Source organism: Talpa europaea, assembly GCF_964194135.1.
Source record: "Talpa europaea genome assembly, chromosome: 9".
Taxonomy (NCBI): Eukaryota; Metazoa; Chordata; class Mammalia; order Eulipotyphla; family Talpidae; genus Talpa; species Talpa europaea.
This window is the reverse complement of record NC_140076.1, coordinates 46,934,140-46,951,610: the sequence shown is the minus strand read 5'-3', so window position 1 is coordinate 46,951,610 and position 17,471 is coordinate 46,934,140. Positions and strand designations below refer to the sequence as shown.

The following is a 17,471-nucleotide window of genomic DNA, read 5'->3' as shown; positions in this document are numbered from 1 at the left end:
AACTTCACAGCGCAGCGCTCAACTGCCTGCGCCACCAGGGGAGGCCCTTGAGGACTTATTTGCAGGCATATTTCAGATTTAAAACTTGAAATTTGTCAAGTAATCTTGATAATTTTCAAAAGACATTTGTAGATTTTTTACACTGAATTTAGATTTTTACACTTATAACCTTGAATTGAGAATTATATTCAATTTATTTGTGAACATGCATCTAGCTTAATGCTTCTCTGTATAGTGATCATGGAGGAATTTATTTTTATTTTTTTCATTTTATATATTTTTTACATCATTTTTCATTTTTGCACAATGTATGCATTTTCATCTTGGTTATAGTCCCCATAAAATTCCCACCCCTGCCTTGTTTTGATCTTCCTCCTTCCTCCCTCTCCCCTGTAGTGTGTCTTTGGTTTATAGTTGCTTGTTGATTTTGATTTTTACCTTATTATAATTAGTCTTTTTCCTGGCCCCTTATTTAGGTTTTCTAAATTCCTGCTATGAGTGAGACCATCTGGTATTTTTCTTTTCCTTTCTGGCTTATTTTGCTGAGCATGATCCCTTCCAGCTCCATCCATGCTGCTGCAGATTGCATGAGTTTATCTTTTTTGATTGCTGAGTAATATTCCATTGTGTATATGTACTACATCTTCTTGATCCAATCATATATTTTTGAGCTTTTGTGTTGTTTCCATAGCTTAGCTATTGTAAATAGTGCTGCTATAAACATAGGGGTGCAGGTGCTCTTTTGAATTAATGATTCTATGTCCTTCAGGTAAATACATAGGAGTGGAATTGCTGGATCATATGGAAGCTCCATCTTTAGCAGGTTGAGGAATCTCCACACAGCTTTCCATAGTGGTTGGACCAGTTTGCACTCCCAGGGAGGAATTTAACTAGATTATTCCCAGTGTGCTGTGTATGTGGAATAGAGTTTTGGGCTTTATATCTCCCAACTGTATGTTAGGTTCTGTGGGCAAGGAATTCCTTTGATTTGCCTTACTAAACTATAGGCCTCTTTTGTTGTCATTTTATAAAAGGATATCAATTATATACCTATATAAATTGAATGCAGAGAAGTATCATTTCACATTTAACAGGTACTGTCACACTTAGCAGTACTTCTCAAGCAGAATGCTACTCAACATTTCTTAATTTGCCTGGTGGAGTCAACAATTGTGGGTGGATGACAGTAGAAGGGTGTGAAACTAGACATATCACATCAGCACTTCCTGATCTATGTTCTGTGAAGTCTCTCAGATCTAATTTGGGAATCAAGGCAGGAAAAGGAGGTAGTTTGAGTTTTAAAAGGTATGGTCAAACAGCATTAAACTAACATTAACATTTTGCTTTGTGTGTGTTATGTGTGTTAACGGTAGTAATTCTCAAAATATTTCCTATATGAAAAGAATTGATGCTTACTCAGAGTCAGTGGCAGAATTGGGTGGCAAATATGGGTGAATGGTACCAAGTTTCTCCAAAATTCTTTCTTAAGGATTGCCTGTATTATTTCCTTTTTTTTCAAATAGGTTTTCATTATCAGAATGCTGGTGTTCAGAATACTAGAATATGGTATGGAAATACTGATACAGTTATGGATTTTTAAATCTACCTCTGGATTAAGATATAATAGCAAAAGATAGTTACCTGGGTCATATAATTTGGAAACTTTATGGCTCTTATAACTTTTATTGAATTGCTCTTCAGTATGATTTCATTGGCTTATACTCAAGGACACTTCAGGAAACAGTCCTATGAAATTCATTGCTTTGCCTAATGTAAGGATATTATTTTGATATATAGATATTAGCAGAAGCATAAAACTTATGGCAGATATTTTCCCAAAATGACCTCAATAATATTGCCCATTTCCATATGCTCTTATGCAATGTGACCTTGTCACTCCACCATTAAAAGGTGGACATATTTCTCCAACCGCTGATTTCTAGGTGGGCTTTGTGACTGGCTGCTTAAGCAAAAGTAGACTACAACTTTTGAGGCTAAGTGGGAAACAGCCTTTTATCCTCTACAGGGGTCAATTAGAATCCTTCTTTAGGGCTCCCAGTATCCATGCTGTGTGACATCTAAGTGACCTGGAGAAACCATGAATGGGTGTTTGGCTACATCTCCCATTGAGACGGTGGTGGACAGCCATGTCAGATGACTGTGTCCCCAGGGAACACCTAACTGCACATTCATAAGAAACTCTCAGTGAGAACTACCCTCCTATGTCCAATTAACCAACAGAAAAGTGAGAATCAAAATAAATCATTTTCTAAAGCTCTTGGCTTTGGAGTAGTGTTGTTTCATGGCAACAGATAACAGAACAGAAGCTGAATGAATAAGCAGTGATATTTTACTAAAATTTTTACCTCCATTTTATGGCTGTAACCTCATCCTCCCTTTGCCTCTATTATGCTGTATGCTTCATATTTATACTCTCTAATTTATATTTTAACTGTTTATATAAAGTGTCTTAAATTTATTTAGTAAGAAGGTCGAATGAACCTAAATCTTCATGTGTAGAATTCACATCATATTCAAGTCAAGAATATGTGTTAATCCATCTACCTTTTCCGGGTTTTATAAAGTAAATGAAGGGAGACTAAGGCATAACATTATATTCTTGACCTTTGGGATGTAGAAATTTGGCAAGCAAGAGAGAGCTTCTTACTTGCTACGTGGTGTTGGCAAAAGTAGAGAAAACATTTTTTGACAATCTATGCATGCAAAGCTACTTAGGGGAAAAATCACATAATGTTAGACATGTCTTACACTTTAGTACATAGAAGAATAAAGAACTATGATTCTGACCTCTGAGACATTCTTTATCAGAATGATGAGGTATGCAGATGAGGGTGACAGATGTAGCAAAAGGTTTGAATTCCTGAATTAATAACTAATGGAATTCTCAATTTATTTATTTAAAAATTTGTAATATCCAGTTCACTAAATTTGGAAACTAGAAATTACCTTTATATAATAACAGACATCTTATTGTTCAGGAATCAATGCTGAACATTTAAATAGATAAATAATAGGTAAAACCAAATGTATTTTATATGTGAGTAGCAGGCATTTATTACAGGATACTTCTCTACTGAAGATTTCTGTATTTTTTTCCTTTTACTAAAATAGCTCATTTGCTTTTGCCTTTAAAGAAATCAAGACCGTGTTTTAAAGGAGCATGGTTTCTATGGTTTTACATTAGGCAAGAGCAAATGAAATCACTGCAAAGTGTCCTGAACAAAGAAGATGAAGTACCGAATAATGCCAGTATAAATTTCCCTCTCATTTAGAGAAATGCATGGAAAGCTGACGATACCAAGTTATCTTTGCTTATATGTGCTGTTTAAAGAAGAGATTATGTTTTTCAAGTTCATGTAAATGCTAATAGTATTTATATTTAAATAAATATATAAATGCATTTTTGCTCAAGAAAGTCATTTTAATCAAATTATAGCACATTAACTTGCAGGGGCAGCTATTTTACATGTACAGAGCAATGTGGGTGTGGGCTGCAGCCCACTCCAAAAAACATCTCAGGAATGTTGAACATTTGATATTCTCTTTGACATCCTACCAACTACACATTGGATGTCAGTGAAATTGGAGGGTTGAAGCTTTCAATGACACAAGGTGTGAGTTGACAAGGTAAATTGGAAAGGGGTAGGAAATAAAGTATACCTACATTTTGACTTTACCATTACTTATTTTTATTTTTACTGTTTCCTTGCTTGTTTCAGAAATAACTTGTTAAATCAATAATGTGGAAATCTTCTCTCGCTATAAGAAATTTATGTCTTTATTAGTTTGATGTTTATTATTGTTTCTACTACATGCCTAGCACATTCACGGGCACCTAGTGGGTACACAATTAACAGTTGTTTATTTGGGTTATAATAATAATCGCTAGTACTTTGATGTCCCTTAACTATGCGCTAAACACCGTATTCATTAGCTTTTATACATTAAGTGATATAATTTCTACAACAGTGTTATGTGGTAGGTACTGTTGTTTTATCTAGTTCCTAAATGGGAAACTGAGGCCCAAGCCCATAACTTTCACCAGATCACATGGCTCACTGGAGGTGGAAATGGGAATCTAGCCAGGGCAACCTGATTGCAGAGTCTGTGCCTGTATCTACAACATTGCACTGCCCTTTGAAAGTAAAGTGCTAAGATGCAAGAGGAGAGGTGGCTATTTATTTACACATTCCTTCAGGAGAATCTGAGAAACTGATCTGAGTGGGAAGATCAAATTGGGGAGCAGTTAGGTAGTTCTGCAGAGGAGTAGGCAGCACTTGAGCAATGAGAAGCGATGCTGTTTTGAATAATTATTTCCCTCACATGGGTCACATAGGTCCCCCAGAAAAGCAACCTGCCTTCGATTGAGTGAAAAATAGAGTTGTCATGATTGCCAAGTTAGTTGAAGTGACAGAATAAATGACCTCACTGAAACAGTGCCACTCTCCAGGAGCCAGGATGTACTGAAAACCAAGAGAATTTTAGGGTAATTTGAACAATATTTGCAGCAGAGGCTGGACGTGATTTTTCTTCACAGCAGGCAGCAGTAGCAGGGAGTCTGTTTTAGGGCTCTGTTCTTATCACCTAAAACTTCTAAAGCTTAACTGAGTGCCAGGATAATTAACCCCCCTGCATACTGGAGGTTCTTTTGGATCTACTTCTGACATGTTAAGGAAAAGAAAGAAAATAATCATTTTCAGGTTGAGCAGCCTGGCCCTTGGATACTGATATATGGCAAATTGCAGCCCACTAGGAAATGAAACTGCATTTTCTTAAGTACAATTTTGAAAGAAACCTATTATTTTTTCCCTTATTTTTGAGTACATAACATTGTAATATACTTTATAGATTTTATTATTTACAGTAGCTTAAAGTGGTGGTGGGAATTAGAATCATGGTACGTTGGCACCAGAAGAGATCCTTGCAGCTAAACTAACCCTCTCATTTTATATTAATCATAACTACCCTACAAACCTATGATGTGTAACATCTGAATGAAATACCAGTAAAACGTTCAGTACTTTCAGATTGCCTACTGATCATAATGCTTGCTCAAGCCTTCAATCTAGGGTAAATAGTTCAAATCCTTTTCACTTAAATAAAAATGCTAAGGAACTTCATGGATCTCAAATCCATGGTATGATTTTCACTGAATACCTACAAGAATTAATAAGCAACCTCTATCTCAAAGAAAGGGTTATGGCATTTTGACTCATCATCGTAGGTCCACATCCTTCCTAGGGAAAAAAAAAAACCCTGAAAAAATTGGCAGCATTTGGTATTTTCAACAACAAAATCATATCACATAGCACAGAGAACATTTCTGAAAAATATTGCATCTTTTAATATAGCATTGCATTAATCCATATTTCATACTAGCTGTGCAGTTTATGGTCATCCTCAATGTGGAATATTACTCAGTCACAAAAAAGAATGGGCATGTCTATTAACTTCCCAAGTGAAAAAGCAGATAACAGAGAGGGGTTTATAAAGTGTCATCATATTAATGATTTGGATATGATATAAACAGGAAGAAAAATATAGAAGAATATATACCAAGTAATTAAACTGCATTATCTTGTTGAGAACTTGAGTTGACATAGGAATAGAAATAAATAAGGAAAAGGGTAATTAAGCAAGAAAGATACTTTACCTTAACACATGAAATGTATCTATTACAAATTGAACATGTGCATAGAAAAATGTTAAAATGACACAATAAAAAGTATATTGGAGGGCCTCCCCGGTGGCGCAGCGGGTTGAGTGCAGCACTGTGAAGCTGTCTGCAGCCTCTGCAGTGCCAGTTCAGGGAGATGTCCACATGGTGCAGTAGACCTCTCCTGTCTCACCCGCTGATCCCCTCAGCAATGTATTTCGATCCTTCTGCCTGTTCTGCTCCCTGCTCTGTCTCTGGTGAATTCTCTCATCCTCCCACGCTGCTGGCCTGTACTCCAGTGCTTGTAAAAATAAATAAACCTTTAAAAAAAATAAAAAAGTATATTGGATTTCTTTCATCCCCAAGGAGAACATAATTATAAACTGGGGTATTGGCCTTCTACTATATGAATTTATAGCTAGTTACAGTGGAACATACCCTGGACTTACGGGCAGAAATTTTTGGTATCCAGTACCTTAAAATTACTGAATCTGAGCAAGATCCTCCTAGTTGACATGAGGGAGTGGAAGGAGCTGAGACTTTTGGCTTGAGTACTAACTTTGCAATTTCCTAGCTGTGTGACAGTACTTTCCACACTGAAAAATGAAGATACAATTGCATAGTTGCTGTAAGAATTAAACAAGATCACACAATTTAAATATTGAAATCTGAATCAGCTTTCAAAAATAAATCTTTTTTTGCCTTATATGCCATCTCTAAGTTATTTGTCTTATAGCTGTAACCTAAAACTGAGAATTTTAAAGTTTGAACACTGCAAAATGACTTCATAATGACCCCTATTAAGTGCTATGTTATTTTGTACCATCATAAGTGCTATTGTTATAGTGATTGGGAGATATTAATAAGGAACAAATTGATCACAGACTTCATAGAGAGTGGTCATGAATGCTGAATAGAATTTGCACTGAGGAAGACATTTTAGGTAGAAGAAAAATCTGAATAATAGGTATTCTTCCTGGATCAATACCGAATCTGTATTCATGCTTTCATCAAAGATTTATTGGAGAAATTAGAGAAAATGTTACATAGAAACATTCATATTTTGTAAGACATTGAAAATAGGAGCAGTAAGATTGAATATATAATCTTTTAAACTATATTAGGAAATTGATCTTATACTTCTTTGGTATCATTCAGTCTATCTTTTGAGGCCAAGCTTAAAGTACTAAATTCTTTGAATCTCTTGAGATGCTACAACCATTTTCACATCCTCATTTGTTTATGAAGCATTTGTGAATTAATATTTATTGACACATTTTAGAATTTAAGGAGATTGAGCCTTAATGCTAATATTTCACCCCCTTATTATCAAATGAATAACACCTAAATGAAAAAGCACTAATTTATTTATTATTTTTTGTTATTAAGTCCATCCACCAATAGTTTGCTTATCTGTCCTTTGGGGTTTTGTTATTGAGCCCACCTGCTAATTGCTTGCTTATCTGTCCTTGAGGTTTTTGTTATTGAGGCCACAGATTCCTTGTTTGCTAATCTATCCTTCTGGTTCTCGTTATTGACCCCACAACTAATTGTTTTCTAATCTTAAAGCACTACTAGCTTGGGAAGCTCTCTACAAGTCCCCAAAGGTCCTTCCTTGAAGAACTGAGTTAAAGCCATAGTATGAATTCCAGACTACAGTGGGGACCTAATTGCTCTGCCAGGTCAACTTCACCCACTTGACATTGCTGTTTTATCCCACCTAACTGGGTGACAGATATTAGCATGGAGGGTTTACTTGACCAATGGGCTTGCAGTATGAGATAACTAGCATGAAAGCCAAACTGTTCAGATGGTCTGGCCCCTCTTATTACAATAATTATGTGATCACAAGTCATAAGAAAGAAGTAACATTGATTCAGGAAGCAAGAAAGTGAAAAGTTATCTAATTAAAAGGGAAAAAAATAGTATCTTGCATGTTCTGAGCTTAGGCTAAATAGACATCACAATGTGATAAGTGTTAAAAGATAAGTACTAGATGAGAGGTTAATACAAAGGTGGAAGTGATTAATTCCTTGTGTGAATCAAGGAAGACTTCATAGAGAAAGATACATCAGGATTAAGTAGATATTTGTCAGACTAATGATGGTAACAAGGAGAAAATTCCAGAAATAAGTCATTTGGTAAATCATGGTGAGTTTTGAAAGTTAAAAACATTTGGCATGACTGAAGAAACTTTCTCAGAGCAAAGTGAAAACTCGGGAGGCAAGCAGATATGAGATGTAGTAAGGTAAAAAGTATCAGGCTTTTCTGCCCTCCCGCCATTAGGATAGATGACGGAACCCTGTGGTCCTGAATGCATGCCTGATGGCGGGCACGTGGAATAGGGTGTGGGCATATGTAGATGGGAGTCACCTGGGCTAAGACTGGCTTTTAAGGATGGCGTCACGGGGATGCCAGCAGGATCAGAGAAGCCGAGAGAAGAAGAGAAGCAGAGAGAACGCCAGAGAGCCCAGAAAGAGTGAGGCTTTGCTGGGGCTGGGAGCACTGCCAGCTTCCTGGCACCCCAGAACCCCTGCCTGCCATATGCCTGGTAAATCTAAATAAAAAGCCTGCAAAACGCACTGAGGACTCTCTAGAACTCCTTCTTTACCCGGTCTGCTGGATTGGAAAACTTGCACTGTGTCCTTCCTGTCCTTACATGAGAAAAACTGAAATATACAGAATATAGGATTTATCCAGTGATATCTACTGATGGTTGATGAAAACAAGACACTGGGGTTGAGGTTTGCCTTAATATGAACAATTGCTTTTCCCTACAGAGGTTATTATACACACATATTTTCATAGTATTCAGTTCACTTTAGTTGTAACAAATTACAAAAAATTTATCAATAATCTTGTGACAAATTTTCAACAGACTTGGTGAATTCAAACAATATCTTGATACATTTATTATCTTTTATTTCTGGAAGTTAAACTTCTTTGGCAGAAACAAAGGTATCAGCAGGACTAACTCTGCCCTCCCGCCATTAGGAGAGGGAGAATCTATTTCCAATGTCTTTTTTTAGGTACTAGAGGCTTTCCATGTTCCTTGGCTTATGGGCAGTTTCCATCTTCAAAGCCAGCATTAGCTGGCTGAGTATGCCTCATGCTGCATTGGTCTGACACATTCCCCCTTATGCCTCCCTCTTTCACTTATAAGGAACCTTGTTCTTATAATTAGATAATAACTTCATGTTAAGGTCAATTGATTAACAACCTTTATTCTCTCATGTAAGCAAACATATTCACAGGTTCTAAATATTAGGGTGTGGGCATCTCATAAGATCATTATTCTGAATACTACATATAATTTTGTATATATTAATTGGGCAAATTACTTTTTCCATATCACATTCTTATAATACTGTCCAATAATGACAACGACAATAATCGGTCATAGGCTTACCAAGTAAGAGATCAGAAGATAAAATGAAATTATTATCCTGAATCCTTTAAAAATGTGTAAGACATATTGGCACGCAGCTCATCATTCTTGAGAAAGCAACTTGGCAAAGTGGTGGAAGAATTCACTTAGATAACATTTTATTTGTTAGAGCAAGATTTGACAGACTTCTTTTTAACAGCTAGAAAAATTAATTTAAAAAAATCACAATATTTAGTGAATTGGCATAATTTCATAGGTAGGTGAAGAACAATTACACATTTTTGAAATAAAATCACTGCTTTCACCTTTTAGTGAGAAGATTTCAAGATAGATAAAATAGTTTTAAGCAGATATGCTTTAATATTCAATGGATATTAGAAAACTATCAGAAAATAAACCCACTGTGAAAATACCTAAAGGTAACAGGGATTTGTTATAAATAACATTTTAAAAGATGTACTTTTCTAAACTGAAAAATAGTAATTCATCTTACAATACTTTCATATTTACAATGCCTTTTAAAAATAGTAAGTTAAAAAGGGAATGTTGTAATGTGAACTATAAACTTTCTAAAATTAAAAAAGATAAAGAATTCAAATATACTAATGAGATACAACAATTTTCACTACACTGAAAACTGTAGAATGGAATATTTTATACACTATTTTTACATTTACAGGAATGAACAATATTATATTTTGACATATTTATGTATTACTGATTAAGCATCTGAAGACACAGTCTGTGAGATAAGTGTAGAAACAACATACACCTCATTTTAATGTTAAGCTAAGAACAGAACAGAAATGCTTCTTTTTCACTTGTGAAATTTTGGGTTTTGTTAAAAGAATATTGGAAGACAAAATAGATATAGCAAATATAAGTCTAAGTTGTCTTAGCAGATATTTAATTTCAGAAAAATTCACAAAATAGAAAGATGTGCTTATTCAATTCTTTATTCTAGCTCTATAAACCCCATCTAGTTTACAAAGAAACAAGTTTACTCAAAATACTTATCATTGTAACAGCTACTCCCTTTCTACTGCTTTATATTCTGCCCCTTCATTCTCTTATGTTCCACTTTCTGTAACAGAGCTCATTACCGAGGTGATAGGGGACTAGTTTCAAAGGCAGCATGAGTCACAAAAATATCAAGCCAGTGGTTTCCTTCAGGACATTCATATATTTTTTTTGTGTAAGAAAGAAATTTTTTTCCTTGGGCACAGTGATATCACTCCTGAGAAACCAATTACTTTCCAAATATCTGCAATACTATTTTTGACATAACTAACTTATGTCAAGTAGAAAAAGCATACTATAGCCATGGTACATAATTTTTACCTCTTATGGCAGTTCTACACTGTAAACAAAAAACAGATTAAAATGTTTGATTAAATAGTAGTTAATAACTGGATAATTTGTTCGTCTTTTCTTATACATCGGCCATCCACAACTTTGCTTTTTTATTTTTGTGTATCAAAATTCATCAATCTTGAGGTTTATCTTAAACACCCAAAACAACATGGGACATTTTTGAACAATCTATAATATTCTTCTTGGATCTAAAAAAAGAAAATGAAAGAAAGACTGATAAACATTATTGCAACAAGCACAGGAAATTATTTTCAAATCATATTAAATTTATTTTATATTTGTTTTTCTAATTATTCCTGCTTTGTCAGAATATGCTTTTGTGAATAGAAGCTAGATTAATATCCCTAATAACACTTTTTTCAAAGCATATTTCTCTATGAACATCTAGATATTCTAATTATTTCAGTACTAACATGTACTCCATTTAGGCAATAAAGGCACAATTCACAAATCTAGCAGAAAAAGAATTTCTATCAATTCGGTAACTGATGCTTCATGCACACACTAAAGGTTGGGCTAAAAAAAAACCCAAAACTGCTTACCTTTCTAGATAATACACACAGGAATAAGAAAATGAACATGCCCTGGAAGGCGTTGCTGACGGTGAAGAGGTAGGCAGTCACCACCGATGCGTGCGCAACATGTAGAACGCCAAAGATCCAGGTGGTGCCGAGAAGAAACAGGAGAGCAAGCGCACCTCTGGCACAGGATCTGTAACACATTGAAAGTTTCAGTTATATGTATACTTAATATAGTCCCAAATTATTCAAATTATATGAGAAATATTTTTTTTTAATCTAACCAAGACATCTCTTGAAATTGACAAATTGTGTTACACTTACATGAGTAACTGTAGGATACTACACCGTGGCAGGGATGTACTTTCAACATCAAACCAACGCTATTAAAATATGGTATTTTTCAAGGAATTTCCTTAGGTATGTGTATGCTTTGATTTAAAATCTAATGTAGTAATTCCCAAAGGTAAGACCTACATCTGTTAGACTGTGTTTTCCCGAAGAAACCTTGAAGAGTGTTACTATGTGGACTTGGGTCAGCTCAAGTACATGACATCAAAGGAAGCTCCTGCTTTCCTCTAAGGTTTTAGTAGAGAAGAAAGTGTAAGATATAAAAGATGACTTTTTTTTTTTTTTTGCTTTTGCAATACAGTACTTGTTTTCTAAATAAATTCAAATGAAAATAGTGATTTTTAAAATATAATACATGCACATAACAACTCTTTGGTAAAACAATATTCAATCCTGTGCATCGAGTACATTGCCTTGAAAATGAGGCAACTAGTGATTATTTTCTCATTCCTTCTTTGTCCAATCATTCTATACTGCAGAAAATGTTTTAGCAGTATACCTCAGAAAATGAGTCATTTTCAACTTTATTAAAACTGGTGCACCGTGTGAAACTATGAATGGTGAGAACTCAAAGAAAGTAATCAATCAAATCCTAACTATAAATCCTGTGCAAGGTATTGAAAGTACAGGAGTGTGCCGAATCAACCCCAACCTCAGTTATTTCTAATGTTCCCTATAGCACACTTCAGTTTTTCCTGAACAAATCATTTTCAAGGTCTCCATAAATCAGTTTTTTTTTTTTTTAATTTTTTTTTTTTTTTTTTATAGAGGCATGCTTTATTTATTTGTTTGCTGGTTTGTTTGTTTGTTTTTGTTTATACATGCACTAGGTACAGTCAGAAGCGCGGGAGGGTGAGAGAATTCACCAGAGCCAGAGCGGGGAGCAGAGCAGGCAGAAGGACCGAAGTACACTGCTGAGGGGAGCAGCGGGCGGCAGGAGAGGTCTGCACGCCATGTGGGACCCTCCTCTGGTGGCCGGGGAGCAGCCGGGGATCGAACCGGCGCCGCAGAGGCCGCGCGCAGTTTCGCAACCCAGCGCTCAACCGCTGCGCCACCGGGGAGGCCCTCCATAAATCAGTTTTAAAGAGAAAAGGTTGAGGGAAAAAAATCATGGCAGCATGCAAACTACAAATCCAAGAAGAAACAGTTAATAAAGTTCTGAGAAATGCTTTGCAGAGAAAATCACTAAGATGTGCTTTTACTTTAAAATGTAGCATCTTTTCTTTTGAAGGGGAATATATTTGAAATGATTGTTTTACTTGCCATTTAATATGCAGTAGTAATAGTCTTATTAAACATATTAAAAGTTATTTTACAATAAGTATTTTAAATATGGTAGGAGAAAATATGTAAAAATCATTAAAAAAATAGTCCTTCCTGAAGTTACTTGCACTTTAAGTTACAAATGCTTTTAGTTATTAAATGAAATAGAGTTAAGGAAGCATTTACCTTATGTTCTCATAGCAACTCACTTCTGGTTTTAATCCTGCAGTGTGACGAAAAACCTTGTATATGATAACTCCAAAAGCCATGAGATTAACCTGAGAAAATAAATTAATTTCAAAGGAGATTATTTTTACAGTAAATTAGATGTCTATAAAGTAAATAATAAAGTAGTAAAGATTTCAAGTATGTATGGTACAAGATACATACAACACCCCTGATAGATTCAGGCAAACAAATCTGTGGTTGATTGTTAATAATCATTGAAAAATGTTAGTACAAATGTAGTACAATTTGCCAGATGATGTTAAGCAGCCTGTTCATGAAATTTCTTCACATGTTATAATCACACCTAGAGACTATTATTATCTGTCAATAATATGATTAATACACACAATAAGATAAATTTTGATCTGAAAAGCTTTATAAATACTTAAAAATCAAAATTTATTTATTATACACTGTTTCTTTGAAAAGTGTTAGCGATAATACTGACAACCCTTTGAAATTTTAAACTGAAACAGAGAAGTTGAAATGAAGTTAGTAAATTCAACCAACACCTTCAATTTCTATAGCTAGAACATGTTGAATGTACTTTGTATATTCCATGCAGCTACATCTTGTAATATTTATGTCAAGATTTCCTTTTTCTAGATTTAGCCTTGGAAACTTCCAGTGTATTAATCCATAAAATAATATTGTTGAAGGCATATGTATTTTATTAAAAAATATTTATCCTATTATTTGTCCTTCCTAACATCAGCTAAATAGAATACATGGAATTTTAAACCCCTGTAAACAAACTTAAGAAAAGTTTGTTTCTTTTTTCCTCTTTTTTTCTCTTTCTTATAATTTTCGAAAACTTAAAGTGATGTTTGCAGTGTCAGGACTAAATGAGGGATGTATTTAAAATCTCTATTTATTTATTTATTTATTTATTTATTTATTTTTAAAGATTTATTTATTTATTTATTTATTTATTTATTTATTTATTTATTTATACAAGCACTGGGTACAGTCAGAAGCGCGGGAGGGTGAGAGAATTCATCAGAGCCAGAGCGGGGAGCAGAGCAGGCAGAAGGACCGAAGTACACTGCTGAGGGGAGCAGCGGGCGGCAGGAGAGGTCTGCGCGCCATGTGAGACCATCCTCCGGTGGCCGGGGAGCAGCCGGGGATTGAACCGGCACTGCAGAGGCTGAGGGCAGCTTCGCAGCCCAGCACTCAACCACTGCGCCACCGGGGAGGCCCAAAATTTCTATTTATTTTAATGTGACCATACCAGAAATGTGAAAAGGAAATATTACAGAAATCATTTATAAATTAATCTTTCACTGAAAATATTTTATAAATCCATATAGAGTTTTAAAAACCATCTTACAACAACACTAGCAAAGTGTAATATTCTGATTTTCAGGTAATTCTTATCTAACAATTAAAAAACTTAAAATGAAAAAATTCTGATTTTTCTTCTGCAGTTTAAAGAGTTTTATATAGCTTCGCAAAATGAAATTTACTAATTACTCCTATAAAAAGTAGTATAAAATAATAGGTCAGATAATTTCATGTTGTCACTTTTCCATGGAGAACTTGAGAGAAAATCTTAGAGAAATAAGAATTCAGTCCCTTTTCTTTGCTTTTAAATGTCCATTACTTTAAAATATATTATTAATTAATTATAATTATAGTTATGATTTCATACCAAAAAAAGACTAGCAATTGCAGAGCAGAGATAAAGTATATTTAAATCAATTTAGCTGACAGTTCCACCTATTATATACTTGAAAAATTAAGTGAAATGACAATTTAATAATATTTAATTTATAATTTTTACTACTTATAAAGGAGGCATGCATAGTATTTTCTAGGATTCTAAAACTAAACGATAGCTAATGCATCTTTAAATGAATTTGGAAATAAGTTATATTTAATTTTACAAATATACACTAATTTTTTAAATAATAAAAAAGTATTAAACCTTGGCTACAATAAATAATATACATCAATAATGGGATGAGAATCTTCAAAGAATTTTTATTATGTTTTTATATGGAACTTGTTTTCTCAAAAGCACAAGTAAAAAGAAAAGCAAATGGTCAAAAAAATTTCTGGAGACCTAACTTTTTTCACATTATTTATATTTAGTAATAAAATTTCTTAAATTTCTAAGATGAAATAGGTTGGAAAAATAATTGTTCATAATACTGTGGTTTCTAAGATGAAATAGGTTGGAAAAATAATTGTTCATAATACTGTGGTCTCTCAGAATTACATGTACATTTTGGATATGCTCTTTTATATCATATGCTAAAATAATGAAGGGAAGTGTAACATTCCCTAAGGATTATTCAGTTCTGGAAAGTACATTTTTTTCCTGTACAAAATGGGGAATGTTTATATACTTATAAAAACCAGGTGGGCTAGACAAGAATGAATTAAATTCTTATTCCATGAACTTAAAATTTCCCAACTGTACGAGAAAACAGATAAAAACATTTTTATTAAAAGAGGTATGGGTTTATGTAACAAAAAATCACAGATGTATTGATTATATTATCTACACTGAATGATATCAATCCAAATAAATGGAGCTTTTTACTTGTATTTATGCTAAACATTTTATCAAGAGTCTGAAACAGTAGTGAGGGCTGGATACATATTAGTGAACAAAACAGACACTGTCCTTGGGTCTCATAAGTTTATTAAGAAAATAGATAGTAAGCACATAGTCACACAAATGCTTATAAATCTGGAAGTTGTGATAAATGCTAAAAAGTCACACATGTGGACCACTAGGAGAGACAAAATGGAGGGTTGGATTGGAATGAAGTTTCAAGAAGTACTTCTCTTAGCCTAGCATTTAAGCTAGTATCCAATGAATTAAAATATATTAGCAGACAAAAAGAAGTCATGAGAGTCGAAAGCATTACACATTTAAGGAATTAACAATGATGATAAAGTAAACAAAAGAGTAGCATTGGATGAAGTGGGTGAAATAGACAGGGACAGATATTACTTGGATTTTACCTTAAATGTAAAAATTTTAAATTCTTTTATTCAATAATTACTATATACTATAAGCATTTTCCTTAAGAACTTACAGTATAATGGAGGGAGATGACCAGTCAACAGGCAAGTACACTTGTATTTTTTTTTTTTAAACTTTTTTTTTTTAATTTTTTTTTTATAGAGGCATGTTTTATTTATTTATTTATTTGTTTTGTTTTGCTTGTTCGTTTATGCATGCACTGGGTACAGTCAGAAGCGCGGGAGGGTGAGAGAATTCACCAGAGCCAGAGCGGGGAGCAGAGCAGGCAGAAGGACCGAAGTACACTGCTGAGGGGAGCAGCGGGCGGCAGGAGAGGTCTGCGCGCCATGTGGGACCCTCCTCTGGTGGCCGGGGAGCAGCCGGGGATCGAACTGGCGCCACAGAGGCCGCGGGCAGCTTCGCAACCCAGCGCTCAACCGCTGCGCCACCGGGGAGGCCCAGTACACTTGTATTTTAGGTTAAATAGTTGGAGAGACACTATTAGCATTGTGCTTACATAGCAAAGGCTGTATTAATGATAACAAGCCTAAATAATTGAGTAACAATTTAAAATTTAAAAAAAATCATTAATATTAGCCTTAATTGAGGAAGTGGGCCTTTAAACTGTTTCACATTTTTTGGTCACTAGTGGTGATATTTGCTGATTTCATCAAGTTGTGGATCCCTTCTATTTATCTCTAAAGTCTCGTGCCACAAAAGCACATAGTTAATTAAAGACTTGAAAATGAACAAAGTCTTTATTATCATTTCAGTTTCCATATTTTAGAAACAATTTCGTAGTGTCAACAAAGAGTCCACAACTTGTCCTTTCAGGAATAAATAAAACCAGCACATTACATGGTAAGCATAAGAGCACTGAGCTTCATTACTGCACTTTAGAATACAGAAGTAATGACATAGATGTGAAGATAAAAATTATTCTGGCTCATGAAAACTTAACCCTTGAGAACAATAATATTTTAAATTTAAAAACATTCCTTTTGCACCTTCTAAAAGTGTAATTTATCTTTACAGAGATCTGCTTCTTAATTTTATCAATGTTTAAAGTATGCAGTTACTTTAAAGTTTTGCACATGCGTTGTGTTTTTTGACAGAGTACATTAAAATTTTTAAGCACTTGATATTATTTTAAACAAGATATTTAAATAGATGTGCTGGTGAGAGAGTGCGAGCTAATTTTGAAAGATTTAGACCTACAGGTACATTCAACCCGAGGCTTCAAATTCAGACTTCAAAATGAAGCATCCCAATCAGTCATTTTTCCTTTCTTAGTCTTTTTTTTTAATAATTGATGAAGCCATCTATATGCTGATGTCAGATCTCACTGAAAAGAATGAGAAAATTTCTTTTACAGCACTTTTAGACCCATGCTTTAATTTTTCATATATATCAAACAGAATCTGGTTCATTTAGGAATGTGTCGTGATCACAACTGCTTTGTCCTTTCAAATAGTTTTATTACCTTTAAATTGACTGGCCTAGGACAAACCTACTTTTGCAATGGACAAAGGGTGGGTTTCTACAGGTGCACCAGGAGGCAATAAATAGCAACTCGTTCATTTTCAATCCCTTGACCACTGCAGAGATGACTAAATAGTTTTCAATTTATACTCTAAAATGAAGAGGCATGACCTATTAATTTTTAAAAACTGTCTACCAGCTAGATCAAAATCT

General features: G+C 34.4%; 1 protein-coding gene across 1 annotated transcript in view; it reads right to left on the bottom strand.

The window, feature by feature from the left end:
• Positions 1 to 10,431: 10,431 nt before the first annotated feature.
• The window catches only part of ADGRL4 (adhesion G protein-coupled receptor L4), a gene marked incomplete at its 5' end in the record, with an annotated part of 81,638 nt that continues 74,598 nt past the window's right edge, over positions 10,432 to 17,471 (bottom strand). Inside the window, 3 exons of the mRNA XM_084241771.1 lie at positions 10,432 to 10,627; positions 10,982 to 11,150; positions 12,758 to 12,849. Coding sequence (XP_084097897.1) covers positions 10,565 to 10,627; positions 10,982 to 11,150; positions 12,758 to 12,849 — 324 coding nt within the window. The 3' untranslated portion in view covers positions 10,432 to 10,564. The remainder of the gene's footprint in view (positions 10,628 to 10,981; positions 11,151 to 12,757; positions 12,850 to 17,471) is intronic.